The sequence below is a fragment of the Vulpes vulpes genome, chromosome 13 (genome assembly GCF_048418805.1).
Source record: "Vulpes vulpes isolate BD-2025 chromosome 13, VulVul3, whole genome shotgun sequence".
NCBI classification, from domain to species: domain Eukaryota; kingdom Metazoa; phylum Chordata; class Mammalia; order Carnivora; family Canidae; genus Vulpes; species Vulpes vulpes.
In genome coordinates this window covers 115,006,404-115,027,142 of record NC_132792.1, presented here as the reverse complement: position 1 = coordinate 115,027,142, position 20,739 = coordinate 115,006,404, and the positions used below count along the sequence as shown (strand labels likewise).

At 48.8% G+C, this 20,739-nt stretch overlaps 1 protein-coding gene across 5 annotated transcripts in view; it reads right to left on the bottom strand.

Annotated features, from left to right (window-relative positions):
* Positions 1–14,161: 14,161 nt before the first annotated feature.
* LOC112918843 (urea transporter 1) overlaps positions 14,162–20,739 on the bottom strand; it is a 30,382-nt gene continuing 23,804 nt past the window's right edge. For all 5 annotated transcript variants that reach the window (XM_025997043.2, XM_025997044.2, XM_025997045.2 and 2 more), the window contains 2 exons: positions 17,715–17,764; positions 14,162–16,379 (listed from right to left, as the gene is read on the bottom strand). In XM_025997043.2, the coding sequence (XP_025852828.1) occupies positions 16,203–16,379; positions 17,715–17,764 (227 nt within the window). In that variant the 3' untranslated portion in view covers positions 14,162–16,202. The remainder of the gene's footprint in view (positions 16,380–17,714; positions 17,765–20,739) is intronic.

Below are 20,739 nucleotides of genomic sequence, written 5' to 3'. Positions count from 1 at the left end.
CTTCTGTTCCCGCAGATAAACAAGCCGAGACCTGGGAGGGGAGTGTGTTAGCCCAGATCACAGAGCTGTGTAAGGCCAACTGGTCCAACAACAGGAGCTCTTCCCCCCCTCCAGCGGAGCCCCTCCCTTCTTGGATCTTCAACAGCCTTTCCTCCCTTCCGTCCTCCCTCTTATCCTCCCTCTCGTCCTCCCTCCTACTCTCCTTCCCATCCTCCCTCTAGTCTTCTCTCTCGACCTCCTTCTCGGTGTCCTCTCACTCATCCTCCCTTCCTTCCCTCCCCCATCCCCCCTGCCATCCCTCCTCCCCTGCCCTCCTCCACAGGATCCTCCCCTCGCAGCGCTTGCTTCCCCTTTATCTCGCTGTAAGGCAGAGAGATGGCATGTTCCAATTTAACACCACAACCCACTTTCCAAGAAGGCAAAGTTTTAACCACGTGTTTAACCATGGATTTGGGGGCAGGTCCCACGGCGGCTCCCAGCCCGGACCCCGCAGTGGGAACCATGCATCCCTGTCCAGTGAGCCCTGGTCCCGGGAGGTGGGGAGGAGTGTGAGAGAAGCACGGCTCTACCTGCGACAGTCTGGTCCCCAGGTCCCTAGGTCCCCAGGTCCCCAGGCCCGCGCAGTGAGGTGCCCCCCACTAGCACGGCACCCTCAAGTCCTGGCCCTGGAGCCATGCTCCCCAGGGGCTGGGGAGGTGATGGGTGATGGGCACTGGCAAAATGGGGATCCTCCCCACCCAAGTACAGTCTCCTTCCCAAGAGGGGTCCCTCAGGCAGGCAGAGTCCTCGGAGCCCTGGAGCCTGGAGGGCCCCGCGGCCCGCAGGCTTGCCAACAGCAGCTCCCGCTGTTAGGGACGTTGTGAGCAAAGGATGCAGCCTTATGGCTCCTGTCCTCTTGGAGAACACTGACCGTGGCGCTGCCATTCACGCTGTTCTCTGCTAGGTGTGGTGGCGGGCACACACTTCCCAAAGGGAGCCCAAATGTGATGCTGGGGACCCAAGCACCGCCTTGGCAGCCACTCTACACCCCTGTTTGGAGGTGTCTCCAGAGCTGATACAAAATGAACACAGATCTCCATTTGCAGCATGAGTGTCAAGAAAGGTCACTGACATGGTCACAGAGGCTTCAGAGAGGGGTCGGGGGGAGTGGACCTCGGAGGGGTGACAGGAAAGCAAACTTTCCAGATTGAGGGTGGCCGGGAGGGCAGTGTGATGAGGACTGGCCCGGCCCAGAGGGACGGGGGTGCTCCCGTGGATGGAGGTGGGTGTGGAACTTCCGCTCCTCCTGGGATCTGCTCTTCCTACAGACCTTTATATTTCAGGTGACCACAGGTGACCAGCCACCTGCTAAGGCCGCAGGATGTGCTGCCTCAGACTTAGGACAAAGGCTGAGCAACACAATTCTCTGGACTCTGGTTTTCCTGCTTCTCTCAGAGCCATAGGGCCAATGGCACATGCCCTGGGCAGGTGCGGGACATGCAAACCCAGAAACAGGAAGCTGTGTGGGCAGCTGCATAATAGGAGAATGACATTTATCTTCCAGCGCGATCTTTATTATTATTATTATTAAGAAGGCCTGTTTAGATATGGTTAATGGCTTATTCAAACCAGTTGGACAGGGCTGAAGGCAATCCCAGTTTCAGTGGATTCTTAGTTCATAATCAGAGCAGTGCTGGAAGGGAAGGATGGGATACGGTGAGCAGGGCAGAAGGCAGGGTTCCCAGCTGCGGACTGATGTTTTTGAGGGACTCTGAAGAAAACTTACATATGCTAATGTTTTATTGGTCCTAACACACCTTTTCTCTCTGAAAAGAACATGGAACCTGTAATACCATAGCGCCAGAGAAAACAAAGCGTCATTTTTAGATGTAAAAGGTAGCAAGTATTGGGGCCCCCGGGCAGCTCAGTGAGTTGAGCGTCCAACTCTTGATTTCAGCTCCGGTCATGATCTCAGGGTCAGAGCCCATGTTAGGCTCTGTACTCAGTGGGGAGCCTGCTTGAGATTCTCTATCTCTCTCTCTCCTTCTGCTCCTCCCCTGGCTTGCATGTGCGCTCTCTCTCTCTCTCTCTCTCTCTCTCTCTCTCAAATAAATTTTTAAAAATTAAAAAAAAAAAACCCTAAAGGTAGCAAGTATGCATGAGAACCTATGGCTGGGGCGGAGGGTGGCCCTCTTCCCCCATCTGGTGTGAAGGTGCTGGTTTCAGTCTGGCTTGTGGAGAAGGCTATGGGCATGAGATGGAGAAGCACTACTGGGGGGACTGCTGAACATATAGGTTCTCTCTCCCAAGCTTCCCCCAGAGATGCTGTTTTAGTTGGTCTCTTTCTAGTCTTCACCTTGGAGTTTCTCTGGGGTTACCAGATCCTTCCTTTAAAATGGGAACACATCTGAACACACGTGAGTAGGAAGGGTGGTAGGAAGGCTGGGAACCGTTCTGAGGTTGGCATCTTGGGGGCAGGAGGAATTTGGGGGGATCTTCAGGCACACTGGATGTGCAGAGGACCTTGAGAAGCATGGGATGTTGGGACAGGACACTGGGGGAGGGGTGCATATTTTGCCTAAGGTGCTGTGATAATAATACTCAAAAGGGTGAAATGCTGTATGTGAGGAGGAGGCTCTTTGAGACCTACTGGGGGTGTCCTGGCGTCCCGTTGCTGCCTAGCAAACTACTGCAAGACCTAGTGGCTTAGGTCAACAACTATTTTATTATATCTAATGATTTTGTGGGGCAGAGATGAGGCAGGGGCTTTGCTAGGTCATTCTTCCATTCTGAACGGAGTCTGTGAAGATCCCTTGATGGTACTCTGCTAACATTTTAAGAGAAGGAAAAAGCAAAAGCAAAAACCAATAAATATTTGTTGAGCACCTGCTTCTCATGGTGGTCCAAGAATGGCGCTGTCACTTCCTACCAAACGTGGCCTTGGGAGAACCCCTTAGCCTTTCTCAGGGTCAGTTGTTACATTGGTTCAATGGGAAAACTTCCTCTTGGGGCTATTATGGGGTTCACATGAGATCATCGATGTAAGTCTTCGTTTAACCTACATTGATGTGGCCGGTGGTGTTTTGACGTCTTTGGGAATGCTATCTTGCTCCATGTGTGGACGTAGGGGCGTAGCAGGTGCAGTCCGTCCCCTCAAGATGCTTAGTGAGACAAACTCCACACCACAGATGGATAATGCAGCCATGCACTGTGGCTGTGAACGTGCTGGCTTAACCCTGGAGCTTAGCCGAGGGGAGACACTGCAGGCCTGGAGGACTTCCTGGAAGGTGAGCATGCTTCCAGTCAATGAGTAGGAGGAAGCCATTCCAGGCTGCAGGGGAAACAAGACAGATGCACAGAGAGCAGAAGGGAGGGCTAGGGGGTATCAAGCGGGGTTCTTGGGAGGCTGTGGAGTTAGCTGAGCCTGGAAGATGAGTGGGACAGGCTGGAAATTCTGAAATTCCATACTAAGCCCTTCATCCTGTTTGCCAGTTGTTTTTCATAGTTTTCTTCTCAAATATTCTAAACAGGAGCTAGTTGGAGTCCAAACTGGTAACTGTAAGCAAGATATTTCCTGGGAATCTCATGTTTCATCTTAGAAATTCATGTGAGATTCGTGTTCTGCATAACGACGTCTCTATATTTTTAATATAAAAATCATCTTTGAAGTTACTGACCATCGTGTAAAAGGGAAGGACCTGGTATGTTCTCCACCAGCTTCCCATCCCCCAGACACATCGCCTCATGCTGCTGGTGGGGCTGTGGGCCCTGGTGTGGGAAGGGGCCATGAGGGGCTCCAGAGGGCTCAGGATAGGGCCCAGGAGCCTGTGATGAGGGCTCATTGGAAGGGGTGAGCATGCACACCTTGACATCCACAGATGCGAGTTCAAATCCAGATGGTGTCACTTACTGGCTGTGTGACCTGGCCGAGGCATAGCCGTTTTCAAACTCAGGGCCCTGGGCATGAACGGGATGGCGGTGGGCATCTAGATGGAAGGAAGGAATGGCTGTGTCTCCTCTTTCAAATGCTACCACTGTTTCCCCAGGGCTTCCAACACTCATGTGGTCTAAGGTCTGGATTCCACGTCTGTAGAATGGGGAAGCTTCCTCGTGGGGTTATTATATGGTTCACATGAGATTACATATGAGTACGCAATAAAATTGAAGTCACTTAAACGATCCCAAGTGTCTCCCACATTTAAAATAACCTCCTTCCCATCTCCCATCCAGCTCTGGTTGCTGTACTCTTTTTTCTTTTTAACTGTACAGATTAGCAAAGTTTGCCTGACTGTTTCCACTTCCTACCTCCCATACTCTCCTGAATCCGAGACTCCCCAGCTTTCACTCCACCATGCCACTCTCTGCCTCCCAAGGTCATCGGAGACTCCCTAAGTGTGGGATCTCACAGGCGACCTCTGGGAAGAGCAGCCACCACTAGCACTCCTTTCTTTTTGAAATATGTCCTTCCTCTGGATTCTGACCCACCCTCCTGGTTTTCCTCCTGCCTCTCTGGCTATTCCTTCTCAGCCTTTCTCATTCCCTTCTTCTGTTGCAGCATAACAGCGGATTTCCTCTGGGGTCCTGTGTTCATCTTCTCTCTCTTTATGCTCTCCTGGGTCATTTTTATTAACTCATGGTTTGAAATATCATCTGTGGCCCCAGGCACTAGCCGAGGCCCCAGACCACTGTGGTCCACGGCCTCCTGGGAGCCTCTACTTGGATTCCCTCTGCTCCAGGCCCTGCAAACTTGCTTCTTTTCTGTTTCACTTCTTGGTGACAGTCACTACCCCTCAGCTGCTCAGGGTGGTCATCCTTGACCATGCCCTTGATCTTATTCCCCACGTGAAGTAAATCACGAAGTCCTAATTCCATCCCCCAAAGTGCTTTAGGGTTTCTTACGTTTCTCCCTTCCAATACTATTCTGTCCATTATCTCTTACCTGGATTACTCCAGAAAGTATTGCACAGGGGCATGGCTTAGGAAAGCTCAGCTCAAATGTTCAGAATTGGTTGATTTGTTGGGACTTTTAGGTGACAGAGATAATTACATTTTCTTTACTAGCTTAGGCAGAAAAGGGTGAGCAAAGCTCAGAGAATCAAGAGGTAAGGCAGACACACAGAAGTCAGAATTTATGGTCACCTCAGGGACCAGACCCAGATACTTTGGACTTCCAGCGCGCACGCATACACACACACACACACACACACACACACACACATTCTCTCTCTCTCTCCTTCTCCTTGCCTCATTCTCTCCAACTTCAGATGGCCTTTCTCCACAGCCAGAAGAATTGAAATGGGCAGCTATTGTCAGATGACCTTCCTAAATCAATTACTGTGGTAAAGTGCAGAGATTGTTCTAACCTGGCTCACGGACCTCTCTATGCAGTCAGGGGTTCAAGGTCTGTGGCCGGAAGAGTCTGGGGTAGGACGGAGGTGCGCACTGAACAAAGACAACAGTTATCTTTGCTTCCCAGCTCACACACCCTCTTCTCCCATATACACAATTTCAGAACTGTTCCTGCTTAAGATAATACCCCATTGCTCATACCTCCTTCCCCCTGGGAGACAACCAGAAGTCTATTGAATACCCTTCCCCGCCAGGGCTGGATGTGCTCGGCAAGACCTCGCAGAAAGATAGATGTGCCGCGCGCAGCACACTCGGTTGTGGGGTGGGGAACAGAATAACAATAAAGGCTTCCATTTAAAGAAGGGCACAGGAGATGACGATCCCTGGCCCAGAGGGTGCATATCCTGCTGGTCAAGAACATGAGTAAGCAGGTAGACATGTTTGCTGAGTCACTGCCCCCAGTGAGCCAACAGGTGAGGCCTTGGGTGGCCACTGTGGCTCCCCTGTGGTCTGCTTGCTGGAGCTTCTGTCTGGGGTTCACCTTGGCAGCACCTGAGGGTCCCCGGGCAAGATTTGGCTGCTGAGACTGGGCCTTGAGGCCCGTTTCCTCCTGGCATGGGCTTTGGAGCCTGAGTTTGCCTTGGAGTTGATATAATCATAAGCTTCTATGTGTCCAGCCTAGAGCATCTCCGTCAATAAAGCTCAACAAAACTCTCACTGATTACATCGGGGGAGCATTACCGTTAAGTCATGATGTTTGACTCTGGGCCTCGAGGTTTGGCCTCTTAGCTCATCCCTCCAGCCCCCAGCCTAATGGAGGGGATCCAGGGGGCAGAGCTGAGTTTCTTCCCATCAGACCCTCCCCCAACATTTATGAGGCTGGGGCAAGAGCACAGAAAGAGGCTTCCGGTTGATGCCTCCCTAACCTTTTCTTCCCACTCAGCTCTGTCCTGCACGACAGGGCCTCCTGCTTGGACCTGGACAGCTTCGGGAGCACCTCCAATCTCTGGTCACTCCCAGCTCCATCTGCTGTCTCTCAGCAGCACCATGTGACCTGACAGCACAGGGTTCCCTCAGAAGAATGACTTGAGAAGGGGTCCTTTGGGGCCCAGGAAGCCACATTCTGTGATCACATTCTGTGATCTTGGGTGCTTGAGGCAAGGTCTAGAAGGAGGTCTTAGGCTCCAGGTGGACATGTCCCCCGGGTCCCGTGGGCTGTTTGTCCTGCAGGGAAGGGCATGGCCAGAGGAAAATCCGATTAGAGCGTTTTAAAGCATAAAGGGTGAGGGGTCCCAGCTTGGATGTCTCTACTTCTTCTGTTGCCGGGCTGCCCCTCCGTAAGTGACGCTTAATCATGGCCAGGACTCGCTAAGCTTTTTTTGGCAAGGAGTGAATTTATAATAGAATGTGTTTGGGAAGGGCCTGGGGATAAGACTTCCCCACTTCTCTCTCTCCTCCCAGGTAGCTGCTTCCTATCAGGACAGTAATTTTAGTGCAGAGACAGAACTCGCCTGAGGAAGGGACCCCCCCTCAGCTGGTTGCCTCTAGGGCTGGGACCTCTGAGGGGGTGTGCTGAGTCTGGTTATGGGACAAGGACAAGAGACAGGCGACTGCTGCGGAATGTGGCAAACCTCTCTGCCCGCCTTCCGCCTCCGGGCTCCCTCTGGTCCACCCTGTTAGTGGAAGCCAACAGGCCAAGGGGAAAGTGCGGGACCAGAGCTGAATAACTTGCACAGACACCCAATTATTCAACCCCCAGGCGGCTGTTGCATTTTGCTAAAGGCAGAAGGAGCATCTCAACAGGCATCCTGCTCTGAGTAAGCCAGAAGAGGAGCCGTGTGCCCCACGTCCGGGCATTCTCCTGCTTGCCCTTCCTGAAGCTTTAGCTGTGCGGATGTGTAGTTGGGGGTCATAACACTCAGGGGTTAATCACGTAACCCCTTGTGGCAAGGACTCTCTGATTCCCAGCCTGGGATAGGACAGGCGGGGTTGGGGGGGTGTCCTCCCTTAGCTCCCTCCACCCCCGCCCCCGCCAACCTCTACTTAGCCTATTCTAAGTGTTCTGTGTCCGTTTTGGCTGTTGGTTGCAACAACAGAAACAGATTCTCCCTCCCTTAAGTCCCAGTTTATGGGAAAGACATGGGGATAGCTCAGTATGTGGGAGCAATAGTAACCTGGCCTGGTGAGGCAGGGGAGGAAGCCCAGGTGGCTTTGGGTGTTGCATGGCTGGTCTCCACACCCCCGCTGTCAGCCGTAGCTTCCTTCAATCCCGGGGTGTCTGCTCAGGTTTCCAGTCCGTGCCCGGGAGGAGCTGACTGGCTCAGTTCGGATCAGGTGGTGCTTGGGGCTGATCCCTGTGACTGGGGGGACTGGAGAACTCTGATGGGCCTGGTCCAAGCCCCTTGACCCCGTGGTGCCTGGGAGGAAGGAGGGAGGATGTAGAGGCTGGCAGCCCCCCTCACCCAAGAGAACCCCATGAATGGGAAGGAGCAGATCTCTTCAGGGAAGGGAGGTGCTGTTACCAGAAGAAGGTAGGAAGTATGTAGGGAAGAGAAAAACAACAGATGGCCATTAGGGCAGGCGAGCTGGGATTTCAAGATTCTGGGAAGAGGAAGGAGCCGCGTTCTAAAGAGCGAGGAAGGAAGCCCGCAGCCGGCCCTGCTGGCACAGGCTCGCACCTGCCTGGCTCCTTGGTCCTGCCGCCTGGCTTCTCTCTTCACTGCTTCAATCATGCGTTGTCCTTGGCTTCCTCTTGCTTGTCTCCCCCCGACACACTCCCTCCCCTTCCTCCTCTTGCATGACAGCTCCCCTAGTTCCAGATGACCGCCTTCCTTGGATTCGTCCATCTAATCTTTCTAGAACCCCTTTCCTACATGATTTGTTCTTTCTTATGATTTGGTGGGAAGAAACCCCATCAATGATTTCCACCGGGTTTTTAATATGAGATCTTAAGGGGTTGGCAGCTGTCACAACAAAATGCTGTTTCCCTGAGAATTCAAGGGAGGCATTTCCGGTTGCATGGGCAGCTGCTGGCAAAGGTGTCTTAGGGCCTGGGTGCTTCTCAGATCATGCAGGTGTGGGCCTGATCTGGCCCAGGTGTGACCGCACCGATTCTGGTGGAGGTACATGCACCCCTGACATGTACCTAATGCCACATCCTGGGTCTGTAGATTCCACTTTGTAGCCTGGAAGGAATCACTAAATTCTACCCCTGAGAACACCAACCACATAGTTAATCTTAGGGCCCACCAAAACGTGGCTTCTTAATGACAGCATTATTTTTTTGGACCCTAGCAGTGGTTCTAGAAAGGGTGGTAGTCAGGGGTCCCAGGAGGAAACCAAATGAGGCTCCAAAGCCAAGTCTCCATAAGCTAGGGAGAAAATGTGTCAGAACAAGGGTAGAGTCACACCTCCTCCAGGAAGCCATCCAGCTTCTGTTGGTCTCTGAGTTTTCTGAACTTGCAGTAGCTTTAATGTAAGAAAACACATTAGAGGGGCACCTGGGTGGCTCTGTTGGTGAAACACCTGCCTTTGGCTCAGGTCATGATCCCAGGGTCCTGGAATCAAGCCCTGCATCAGGCTCCCTGCTCAGTGGGGCCTGTTTCTTTCTCTCCCTCTGTGCTCATGAGCTCTCTCTCTCTCAAGTAAATACATACATACATACATACATACATACCTTAAAAGGAGAGCGCATTAGAATAATCTGTAGAGCTTTTAAAGATTCAGGAGGCCCAGGATAGGGTGGGACAATCGGAGTTTTTCGAAGGTTCTTATGCATAATCCTGATAAATACTCTTGGTTGAGAAACACTGTGGAGCATTTATAAGCCTGGGGATAGAACTTGCAGATTGGAGCCCTTGGAAGACATCCAGCCACTAAACTGGCTTTGTTTGCCTGGCAGAGTATTTGAAAACATCTGAAATGTGAATGCTTTAGTGGGGGTCAGGTAGGATGGGGTGCTCAACCTTTAATTTGCCACGGTCCCCAATGTTCCCTATTGCCTCATAACCAGCTACTTCACTGTTTTCATCGCTTGTGACTAACGAGCACCTGTACACATGGGAGACTGTGTTCTTCATGTGGGCATGTCGCAGGGCGGCCCACTTATCCCGATGGTGCTGCCCCAGCTCTGAGCATCTCCGAAGCTCCTTTCCAGGGGCTGCCTTCGGGATAACTTTATACCACACACGAGAAAATCAGTCTCCTCACTCTAGTAGCAGGTTATGCTTATTTTTTAAAAAATGACGTCCTTGAGGTGCAGTGGGTATCCCTGGAAAGGTGTGACATTTTTATCTGAAATGGACACTCTGGAATTAGCTAACTATGTCTCCACCATGTGATAGAGGAGGAAAGCCTTCTTACCCATTCATGATGATGAATAATGAATTCTCTAGAAGGTTGAGCTCCAAGAGCTTGGTGCCATCTGAGTTGCCGTGAAGACATTGTAGACCATTAAGAGACCCGGGAGGGGCACTGTCAAGCCCAGCACTGTCCCACAGACATATAAGATGAACCACAAATACATGTCATGTATGGGATTTAAAATTTTCTCGTGACCACCTGAAACATTTTTTGTAAGTGAAATTAATTTAATAATATCTCTGATTTAACCTGATGTATCCAAAGTGTCATCATCTCCATGTTTAATCAATATACAAAATTATTGAGTTGTTTTACTTTTTTTTGTCTTATATGTTTGAAATCTCATATGTGCTTGTGAGCACAGCTCAGTTGGGGCTGGCCTTTTTTTTTTTTTTTTTGAGTTAATTTATTTATTAATGAGAGACAGAGAGAGAGAGAGAGTGAGAGCGAGAACGAGAGTGAGAGAGGCAGAGGGAGAAGCAGGCTCCATGCAGGGAGCCCGACATGGGACTCGATCCCGGGTCTCCAGGATCACTCCCTGGGCTGAAGGCAGCGCTAAACCGCTGAGCCACCCAGGCTGCCCGGGCCTGGCTTTATTTCAAGTGCTGTGTGTGGCTACTTGCTACCACACATCTACTCTGTTGTTGAGAGGCCGACACGGGCTCTCAGAACGTAGAAAGGCTCCCTGTTGGTTTCGCCACTCCCGTGACCTGCCTATATGTACTCTCCTTGCCCCAAAGCCGTGCTTGCTCTGGGGTCACTGACTCATGTCCTAGCTGCCATTGTTTCCTATGGTCCGAGGGACTTAACTTTAGCCAGATTTCCTGACGCTGTGCCAGCTTTCCTCCGTGCTTCATTTCTTCCTCTTCAAGTGCTTGCATGTCACTGTGATATCATTCAAAGCTTCTAAGGGCCAGGATCCAATGGGCCCAGCCCCAAAGCAGGAAACTGGCTTTCTCATTGTTTATTTGAAACCATGAAGCAGAAAATGTCAGACACTTGTTTTCAGTGCTTCACTGAGCTGGAATCGAATTGCAACGCAACTATTCCCAATGGGGCCTTCTGACGTCGGATGATTTAGAGGCTTCACCGCTTTAGACAGAGACGACTAATTGAAGCACGAAGTAACCCTAGACTTCCCTTGCTCTGATTGTCATCACTAGCTGCCTCACCTTTTGTTTAGGATCTTGTTAGTCTATAAAATTTTGTTTGAAGCTGGGGCATCCTAATGTACTCTGGGAATATTCCAGCAAGGATTCTACAAAGTCTTTCTGTGTAAAAGGTCTCCATTTAGGTCTCTGTCCCAAACCCCCTTGGGAGTCCCACAAGAGACTGTCGTGTCTGTCACCACATAGCTCTCTCCAGTGTGGTCTGGGCACAAAGGTACCGTGTACTGTATGCCACCGTGGCACACATGTTTGTCTGCCTGTGCAGTAGCCATTCCTCCTGCTGTCCCTGCAATATGGCAGAGCTCACCTGCTACAATAGAGGCCGACGATGCCAGATGCATGCTTTCCTAGACTCTTTTGCAGCCAGGAATGGCCATGTGACCCCGTTCTGCCAAAAGACACAAGTCAAGGTATGTGGAGAGAGCTTCTGGGGGAAGATTTTCCTCCCCAATAAAAAGATACATGAAAGAGTGACTCTTGCAACTCTGGTTGCCTCCTTCTTCCTGATGTGGTTGTGATGTTTATAACAAGGCAGCTGTTTTGGGACCATGAGGCAACGAGCCTGAGGATGGACATGAAGTCTTCTGAGGATGCTGAGAACGATGAGGAGGATAGAAAGATATTGCATCCTTGATGACCTCATTGAGCAGCTGCAACCAAACTTGGAACAGAACTTTCTACTTTCTACTTTAGGAACCAAACTACTGTTGTCGTTCTATTACTTGCTACCAAAAGCATGCTGACTGGTATGGATGCCTGGTATTAATGGTAGGTTCTTGTCTTCTGTTTCTTAGAAGGAAGAACTCACTGAAATACTCTTCCTTCAACCTTGTTGCCCAGCTACTCTTGCTCATCCTCATCACCACGCTACTCCCTTTACTCATATATTTGTATGTTCACCTCATAAAGTTCCTGTGAGGGCAGAGGCCATGACTGTCTGGTTCATTCTGGTAGTTCCAGTTCCCATTATGTAATAAATAGGCGTTCAATAAATATTTACCAATTAATGAACAAGGGGGGCTATGAAGGAGGTAAAATCCTTAGAATTTGGCCATTTCCCATTGGTGAGAGAAGGAAGCTAAAAGTGGCACCCTGTTTCTGGCTTGTATAGTTGGCTAGAGGGTATGACCTTTCCTCATAACTCAGTAGCTTGAGGAGAGCAGAGTAGTTGAAGATGAGTTTTGCCCTGGATGTGTTGAAATTGATGCTTTTGGAACAGCCTCTGTAGACAGTTGAACAGAGGGCCTGGACTGAAGCTCTAGAAAGGATTGGACAGGGAGATGTATGTATAGCATGAGAGGAGAAGTGACTCTTCGGTGCTCCCATCTCATTGTGTGGCACCGCCATCCACCTGTTGCCCAAGTGAGGGTTCAGGAAGTCATCCTTGACACTCCCTCTCCCTCACTTCCCACATGAACCCATCATCCGGTACTGAGGATTCCACCTCTTGTCTCCCACACCCATGAACTTCTCTCCATCCTCCTGCCCCCACTGGAGTCCAAGCCAACTACCTCTCTCCTGCATTAGTACAGGGTCTACTTGGTTTCCCAAATCCACTCCAATCCCTTCTACTCACTGCGGTCCAGCCACATCAGTCTTCTCTCACATCTTGAGACCACCAATCTCCTTGTCTCAAGGCCTGTATGCATGAGCATCTATCTGCCAAGAACACCGCTCCCTCCATCCTCCACATCCCTCTACCTGTCCAACTCTGGTCTACTCCCCTTTAGGTATTAGCCTAAACCTCACATCCTCATGAAGACCTTCCCTGACTACCTCCCACTCCCACCCACCTTTGTAGCCTCAGAAATTTAACTTTGTTGGAACACTACGGGGTAATTTGGCTTTTGGAGACAGGTACTGGCAAAACAAAACAAAACAAAACAAAACAACAACACCAACAAAAAACAAATCTTTACAAAAACCTATTAGCAAAATTGCATTATTTAGATGAGAAATGTAACTATAGAGGGTCAGAAATGCACAAGTACAGACAAGTGCATTGTTTCCCTTAGAAGGCAAATCTACACAGGAAGTCAAATAGCTTGTGAGTAAGGCTTAGACAAGGGGGTTTCGCTGCTTGAAATGATTATGTTTGTTAAACTGTGATCCCCCCAGTGTGCCCATCTCCACCACAGGTGTCCCCTCCCCCCCGACACCTGTTTCTGGGCCACCACTCCCAGGGCAGTCACTCAACAACTCAACTCCCAGGGCTGAAGACCTCTTGCCTCTGTCTGCTGCCAACGCCTAAGCTTCAGCCATTGACCAGCTCTCCCACTAGGGGTAAGCTTGCTTTAGCTGTGTTAACACCTCCCTGGCTAACACTTAGGAAGGTCAAGGTCAGGCCTGGGAGCAGTCTTTTCTTTTAGCTGATTTCATATATGTCTGCTTTGAACACTACATGTATTGTGTAGTTCAATCTTAAGAGCTTGTGAAAGCAGACTATTATGGGCCTTAAGCCCACTTTTCTTTTTTAATTTTATTTATTTATTCATGAGAGACACACAGAGAGAGGCAGAGACACAGGCAGAGGGAGAAGCAGGCTCCCCGTGGGGAGCCTGATGTGGGACTCGATCCCAGGACCCTGGGATCATGCCCTGAGCCAATGGCAGATGCAAACACGCTAACCACAGATGGAGGGAGTTGGGAGGGAGATGCTTCAGGAGGCAGGGAGGAGCACGGCTTGGCTTCACCATCACTGGTCACATTCTGAGAAGTAGCCCTGCCCACAATGCTGGCCACTCAGGTGTGCCCAGCTTCCGTCCTGCGGGGTGCCCAGGACCTGGACAGCTGCCTGGCGGGATATCCATCCCAGAGTGCTAGGACCACAGCCTGAACATGGGCGACTGCCCCTAAGTGATCCCTTCTCACCCCTGAGCGAGGAGGACAGTGCACAGTTGAGAGGAGGCCCACAGGGATGGGTCCATAATCAAGTTGAACAGGGTTTGCTCAGCTACACATCTGATGCTGTTAGCAAGTCTAGGGAAGGAATAAGGACAGCAGCACACCAAAATAGAAGCAATTGTAATCAACACACTCTTAGGCACATGATGGTTAATATGCACCATAATATAAAAGGCATATACGACTTTTATTTATTTTTTCTAAGATTTTATTCATTTATTCGTGAGAGACACAGAGAGAGAGGCAGAGACACAGGCAGAGGGCTCCCTGTGGGGAGTCCAATGCAGGACTCGATCCTAGGACTCTGGGATCACGCCCTGAGCCGAAGGCAGTCACTCAACAACTGAGTCACCTAGGTGCCTGGCATAGGTGACTTTTAAACAAAATTTACACAAAACTGAGTTGTGAGTATAACTTTATTCATATTCTTACTTGGAAAACTGTTATTGCAGACAAAAGGCAAGAATACCGCTGATTCCTAAGAAAACTGACAAAATACTTCATTTCAGGATAATACTCAGTAAAAAAAAAAAAAAAGCTTGAAAAGTTTAATACCATTTAAATTAGACAATGTACAAGGCCTTAGACTGTTCCTATTTACATGATTGTGTGAGCACACCAGGAGAAGGTAGAGATCATTCTGGAGCTCCTTGCGAAGGCGGCCTACGTGTTAGAGGCTCTGGCTCCCTCCACCATGGCTCAGATTCCTCACTCCTGGTTATCTTTGGTTCTGCTTGCTTTTTTGTGTCCTCCCCGACCCCACCACCCCACCCCAAACCTGACCCATCTCCCCCAGTCTTGCTTCACTCCTTAACAAGGGAGATTTCTGTTCAAACAATGAACATTTAGTTTTCCCACAGGAATACACATGAATCTACCATGGTTGCACATTCAGAGTTTCAAAAGGCTTTGGTTACATGGTTGTTACATTGGAACAATGTTTGTGTTCCTGAGAAAAGGAAGAAGTGGACTTCTCCCCAAAATATTTGTAGGTTTACTTCCTTTCTTCCGCTTATTCCGGCAGCAAACTTGTCTATTTTGCACTGAGCACTGCAAACCCAAAGGGCAAGAAAAAAACCTTAGACTTCCACTATTTCTCTTTTTGAATCCTCCAAAATAGCAGATTGATACAGAATGAAGTAGAAGGTAGTGAGTAGAGCTTTCCACGGCATCCTCTGTGCATTTGCTCATAGAATGTTTATGGGACCAAAAACCTTAAAATTAATACAAAGAAAGACAGGAGAACGCTTTTACTGGTATGTCTTTTCGGGTTTCTGAGCGAGAACATTGTGAGTGTACAGAAAATAATGAATTTTTTTATTTTTTTTTTAAGTAGGAAACTCAACAAGCTCTAAACGCCCAGAAACAATCTGACCTTCCCTTCCAGGCTTTATAAGATATAAGACATAGCCTCAAAGGAGTAGCAAATGTGGTTTCAAAGGGCCTTGGATGTTGATGACTCAGTTCTACACATTCCAGGCATTTATAAAATCCACTTGGGGATGGAATTAAAAATAGCTATGCCAATTATTTTATAAAAATGTAACTTTTCCTTAATATCTAGGAATTGGTTGAGCCAGAAACTTGTTATTTTACCTCATTGAAAAAACAAATCCATTCTCCCAAGAAAATTATCATAAGCTTTATTTATCTAAAACATCTTTTGCAGTGTCAAAGGAAAATGACACTACAGAATAGTTTTGACTGATAAAATCCCCTTTCTCCCTCCTATAGCTGTGTCGGCCTGGAAAGAATCAACCAACTCCTGGAGGGGAGAGTGCAACACACTCAGGGCAGCATCCAGGCCCCTCTGCCCAGGAGCTGGAGAATAAGCTGTGGCCACAGCTGCCAAGTGTGACTTGTATGGTTTTTATTTTATTTATTTTTTAAATATTTTTTTATTGGAGTTCGATTTGCCAACATATAGTATAACACCAAGTGCTCTTCCCATCAAGTGACTTGTATGGATTTTAAACGAGTCAAACTGCTTATCTGAGAATTCTGGGTTGACTAATTTCGTGGTCATGAATTCCATTCACTTAAGGCTTAGTTGGTTTGTAGAGCTTGCTTTTTTTTTCCTTTTTTGAGCTTGGTTTTTAATACTGTTAACATGATGTAGCCAACCAAACACCAAGAACACCGGTAAATAATTAGCTCTGGTCTCGTGTCTTCTTTCTGTGGGAGCTGTTTGACTTTATAACGACATGACAGTCTAGCACCAACGCCCCACCAGGGCACACCATCCTGACGTGTCTCTCACATGTTTGGGGATATTCCTGGAGTCTAAAAGAGAGCTACAGAGCGAGCCTAAGAACAGATTGCCAATGCGTTAGTATGAACATTGTCACTAGTGAAAAAACAGCAGTCTGCCAAGACCCCGGGAGTCACCTGGGGCTGTCAGCCACCCCTTGCGACCTTGGCCATGAGTGGGGGTTGCTTTCACAAAGGGCTTTCTACCATCCTTTTTTTCTTGGCTTGGAGGAAGAAGATGCGGTTTTCTTCAGGATAAGTGACTTTACTGAGGGGCATTCTGTAGATGTTGGCGTTTTTCGTGGTCAGCAAGAGGAACAGTAGTGTGGCCAAACAGAAGGGCCAGGTGCAGGCTGGCAGTCCCGCCTGAAGAGGAAGAGACAAGCCACATACTCCTCTGAGATCCTGTCACAAAGCACCAGCCCCCATCCCATTCTCACTCAGTCCAGGGGGATGCATCCTGGGGTACCAACCGGACTCTGCTTAGGCCCACTGAGTTGGAGTCCACGATCCCAGTGGGACTGCATTTAGCAGTTGAAATGTCACCATCCATTCCTTCGGGTGGTCTGGGAATGTCCACTTTGCACGTCTTTCCCTCCCTCTCATACAGTCGGGTTTCTACACCACTGTGAAGATGACGCTGGGCACCCCAATAAGTTATTTCATTGGATAATGCCAACTCGGCATTAGGTCCTAAACTAGGTAATTACCTTACATATTTACGTCTCATGGCCATTTGATGAAATTGGCATTATGTTTGCAAAAGCTGAGGAAATTGCCTTAGGGAGGCTGCATAATAATCCAAGTTTCTGGGTAAATAAGTGGTAATGTGAAGACTGGAAACCAAGTCAACCCAAGTTCAAAGCATGCATCTTTCCCAACAAGATGAAGTTCTGTCTCAGGAACCCCCTTGTCTGGAACCACATGCAAACTGAAGTGTGCATTGGAGTATAGACAGAGCTGCCTACTTAGGAAGCCACCAGTGGCCCCTGACCCCTCCTCACACCCACAGGGCCCTCTTTGCTTAGTTTGGTCCATGGTGACCTCTCTCCTGATCTCCACCCAGACTCATCTTGGACTCTCCTGGTTTTCCTCCCTTTCTTCTGGCTCCCAAACAGACTCTAAGCTCTTTGAGGGGAAGTCCTTGCTCTGGGCTGTTCTTGGCAACTCAGGCAGGTCTGAAGGAGAAGGTCAAGGACCAAAAGGGAAGGAGAAAGAGTGGCAGGAGGCACTACACAGGTAACGATTTTGCCTATTAAATAATTCATAGGACATGGGTCTGAATGCTTCTTATTAATGACTCACTGGAGGTTTAACAAATGGCTCAATTAAAAATGAAATCCAAACCATCTGGGTCTTTAGCCAATTATCCTTTCCCTCCCTTTCCTGATTTCTCAACCACTACATGGTTCTGGCTTTCTGTTCAAGTAGAAAATATCCTAAAGTCACTTCCCTGGCACTCAGAGTATGAACTTGGTAAATATGGTATACAACCTAAGTTTCACTGCTTTAAATTATGCAATCTGATATTTTTAGCAAGGTGTGTGTGGAACAGGCAGGTGCAGGAGATGGGAAAGTAGTGGCTAACACAGCGATGGATCCTGCACTGGGGACCCCACCCAGGGGACCTCAGGGGGGTTTCCACGGCACTGAGAGCCGATCGATCATGCTGCTGATGAAGCAAGATTAAGGCAAACTCACCATAGCCATCACGTGTGACAGGCTGACTCCGAGGTAAGCAGTAAACAGGGCTAAAAAAAAGGGGAGGGAACAACAATACTTAGTAGGTGTACTTTTCATTATAGGAAATGTACATTTTCATTTTTCCAGCTAGCTTTCAGCACCCTGGTTACAAGCATGAGCTTACAGTCGACAGTTCTGGATTCAAATCCAGACTCTACTGCTTAGGAGCTTTGTGGCCTTCATTCTAAGCCTCCACCTCCTCACCTGCACCATAGAGGTAACAAATTTCTCATGGGGTTGGTGTCATCATGAAAGGAGTAATACTTGGGTTTAGCATGCAATGAGAAGTACTCAGTAAAGGTAGCTTTTCTGTGGTTACTATTTCACTGCTATTATCACTGATCCCTAAGGAAAAGGCCTTCCATGGCAAATAAGCTTCCCTGTTGTTTTATCTGAACATAACTTAATTAAAATGAAATGTAGGGGGGCACCAGGGTGGCTCAGCTGGTTGAGCATCTGACTGTTGATTTCAGCTCAGGTCACATTCTCAGGGTCATGACATTGAGCCCTGTGTCAGGCTCCACACTTAGCAGGGAATCTGCTTGAGATTCTCTCTCTCTCTCTCTCTCTCCCTCTGCCCCTCCCTCACTCACTCTATTGCTCTCTAAAATAAATACAATCTTTGAAGAAATTGAAACCTATGTATGTTTCTTGAGATAGCATGGATTCTGTACAACCACATTATATGCATCTAGCATTGTCCTATTAATGACTAGAATTCACAGTCATAAAAAAGAAACATGGTATAAAAAAAAAATAAAGACAGAGTAATTCAGCAATTAGCAGGACTGACCACAAACTTGGGATTTCGCCCCATAATAACATCGTTCCCAATACTGTTAAGGTTGGCATACAGGCCAATGAATTAGTATGTTATGCTTTTCCTTAACTCTGAGTGAGCACAAATCTTAAAGCGGTACTTTGAGTCTATGTGTGACCGTTGGTGGTAAAACAACAAAAACAAAGATCTCAAGTAGCTAATCATCAATTGAAGAGAGGGCTCAAGGCAGCCCAGGGAAGCTGGGGTTTCAGAAAGACAGGCTGCAGAATAATCTTGCTGCACTGGCCAGACAGGCCCCTGGGGCAGCGCTGGCCCCGTGAGACCAGCCCACCACCTAGACCTCCTGAGCCTGAGAAGCCACGTGAGCCACCTCGGTGGGGGGTAGAGGGGGGCGGTGTGGGGAAGGGGGAGGAGGGACTCTGTGACGCTCATTTACTTTACCACAGACTTCCATTCCTTGGCCAATCTTTGGTCTTTTTATCCCAGTGTTTTTGTTCAACAGCATACCTAATTCTTTCACATCTGAATTGTCTCATGCTCGTGGGAAAGGCTTGTCTCAGAAACAGCCTGGGCTTCAAACCCCAGCTCTGGTCATTTTACTGTACAACAAATCACTGAACTTTGGCACTCAGTATTGTCCTTTGTAAAAGGGCAGCTTGAAGATGCGCTTTCCAGGGAGGTGGTGAACCTCAAATGCAATCCTGTATTTCCACCAACACTGGCTGCCGACCCATCCCGGTTGGGGGGACCCCGATGCTGCTCTGAGCAGAAGTGTGCAGGGGCGTGGGTTGGAAGAGCTTCTTTGTTTGATTTGATAATTTCATTCCTTTTTCCCCATTTCCTTCCTTCCTTCCTTAACAAATATTCACCAGTCCTAGGGTAAGCACCTGCTGTCTTGGGTACCTGCTCTTCTACGAGACCTCCCCTGAGCACATGAGACCTTATCACCATTCCTCTCCTTTTCTTTTTTCTTTTTCTTTCTTTCTTTATTTGTTTATTTATTTATTCATTCATTCATGAGAGACACACAGAGGGAGGCAGAGACACGGGCAGAGGGAGATGCAGGTTCCCTGTGGAGAGCCCGAAGCAGGACTCGATCCCAGGACCCCAGGATCACGACCTGAGCCAAAGGCAGACGCTCACCCCCTTAGCCACCCGGGTGCCCCATTCCTCTCCCTTTCACAAGGATTGCCCTTGAAAGGTCCAGCAGTAGCTCTGGTCTCTTCCTGCTATGCTGTTTCCAAGCTGTCTCCAATTGCAAGTTGCTTTTCTCTCCATAGTAAGAGCATCAGACTAACAGTAGCTGCGCATCAATTAAGGCTTGCTGAGCGGGACTGGGAAAACCTCACGGGAGAGGTACAAGTCTGCAACACCACAGTGTGTAGGTGATGACTCTGATTGCACCCTGGGCAGTGAGGGGCAGAAAGGCCCTGAGTGCCGAGTGGACAGTGTCCATCCCAGCAGAACACCAGGTGTGAGTCCTACTATGACAACCCCAGCATTAAAGAGAGACAAAATATCAGGATAGCTCAGTCACCCAACCCCCCCTCTTGATTTCAGCTCAGGTCATGGTCTCAGGGTCATGAGATCAAGCCCCACCTGAGGCTCACACGGAACGCAGAGCCTGCTTGAGATTCTCCTCCCCCACAAAAATAAATAAATAAATAAATAAATAAATAAATAAATAAATAAATAAATAAATAAAGACAAAATGTGTCTATAGTTTGCAGTGACAAAATAACAAAGTTAGGACTCCCCTGGTGGGCAGTTTCCGGTTTGGAGGCAGGGAAGGCGGCCCTGCCAGGCTCCCTCAGCCTTTCCTGGGGCCTCTTCCTGATAATACCACAGTGAAGTTGTGAAAGGGCAACTCTGTAATAAATGTGTTATTTATTTACCCCAGCTGATATAGTTAGTCTTTCGTTGGGCCGGGGGCAGGGTGATATGGGCAAGCCAGAACTTGCTGTGACATTTTGCAGGGGAGATTTGCTTTCCAAGAGGGGCCAGAGGTCCCTCTCAACACTTCGTATCCGCGGATGAGATGGACAGTGCCCAGCATGGACGGAACACGCACTCCCCATTGTCTGTGGAGGGGAAATCAGTATGGCCTCTGTGGGGGTGAGTGTGGCATCTCTCGAAATTCAAGTTGGCAGAGCTAGGGTTCTGGCCTCAGGAGCTGGGTTCTCAGCTAACTCAGTATACAGC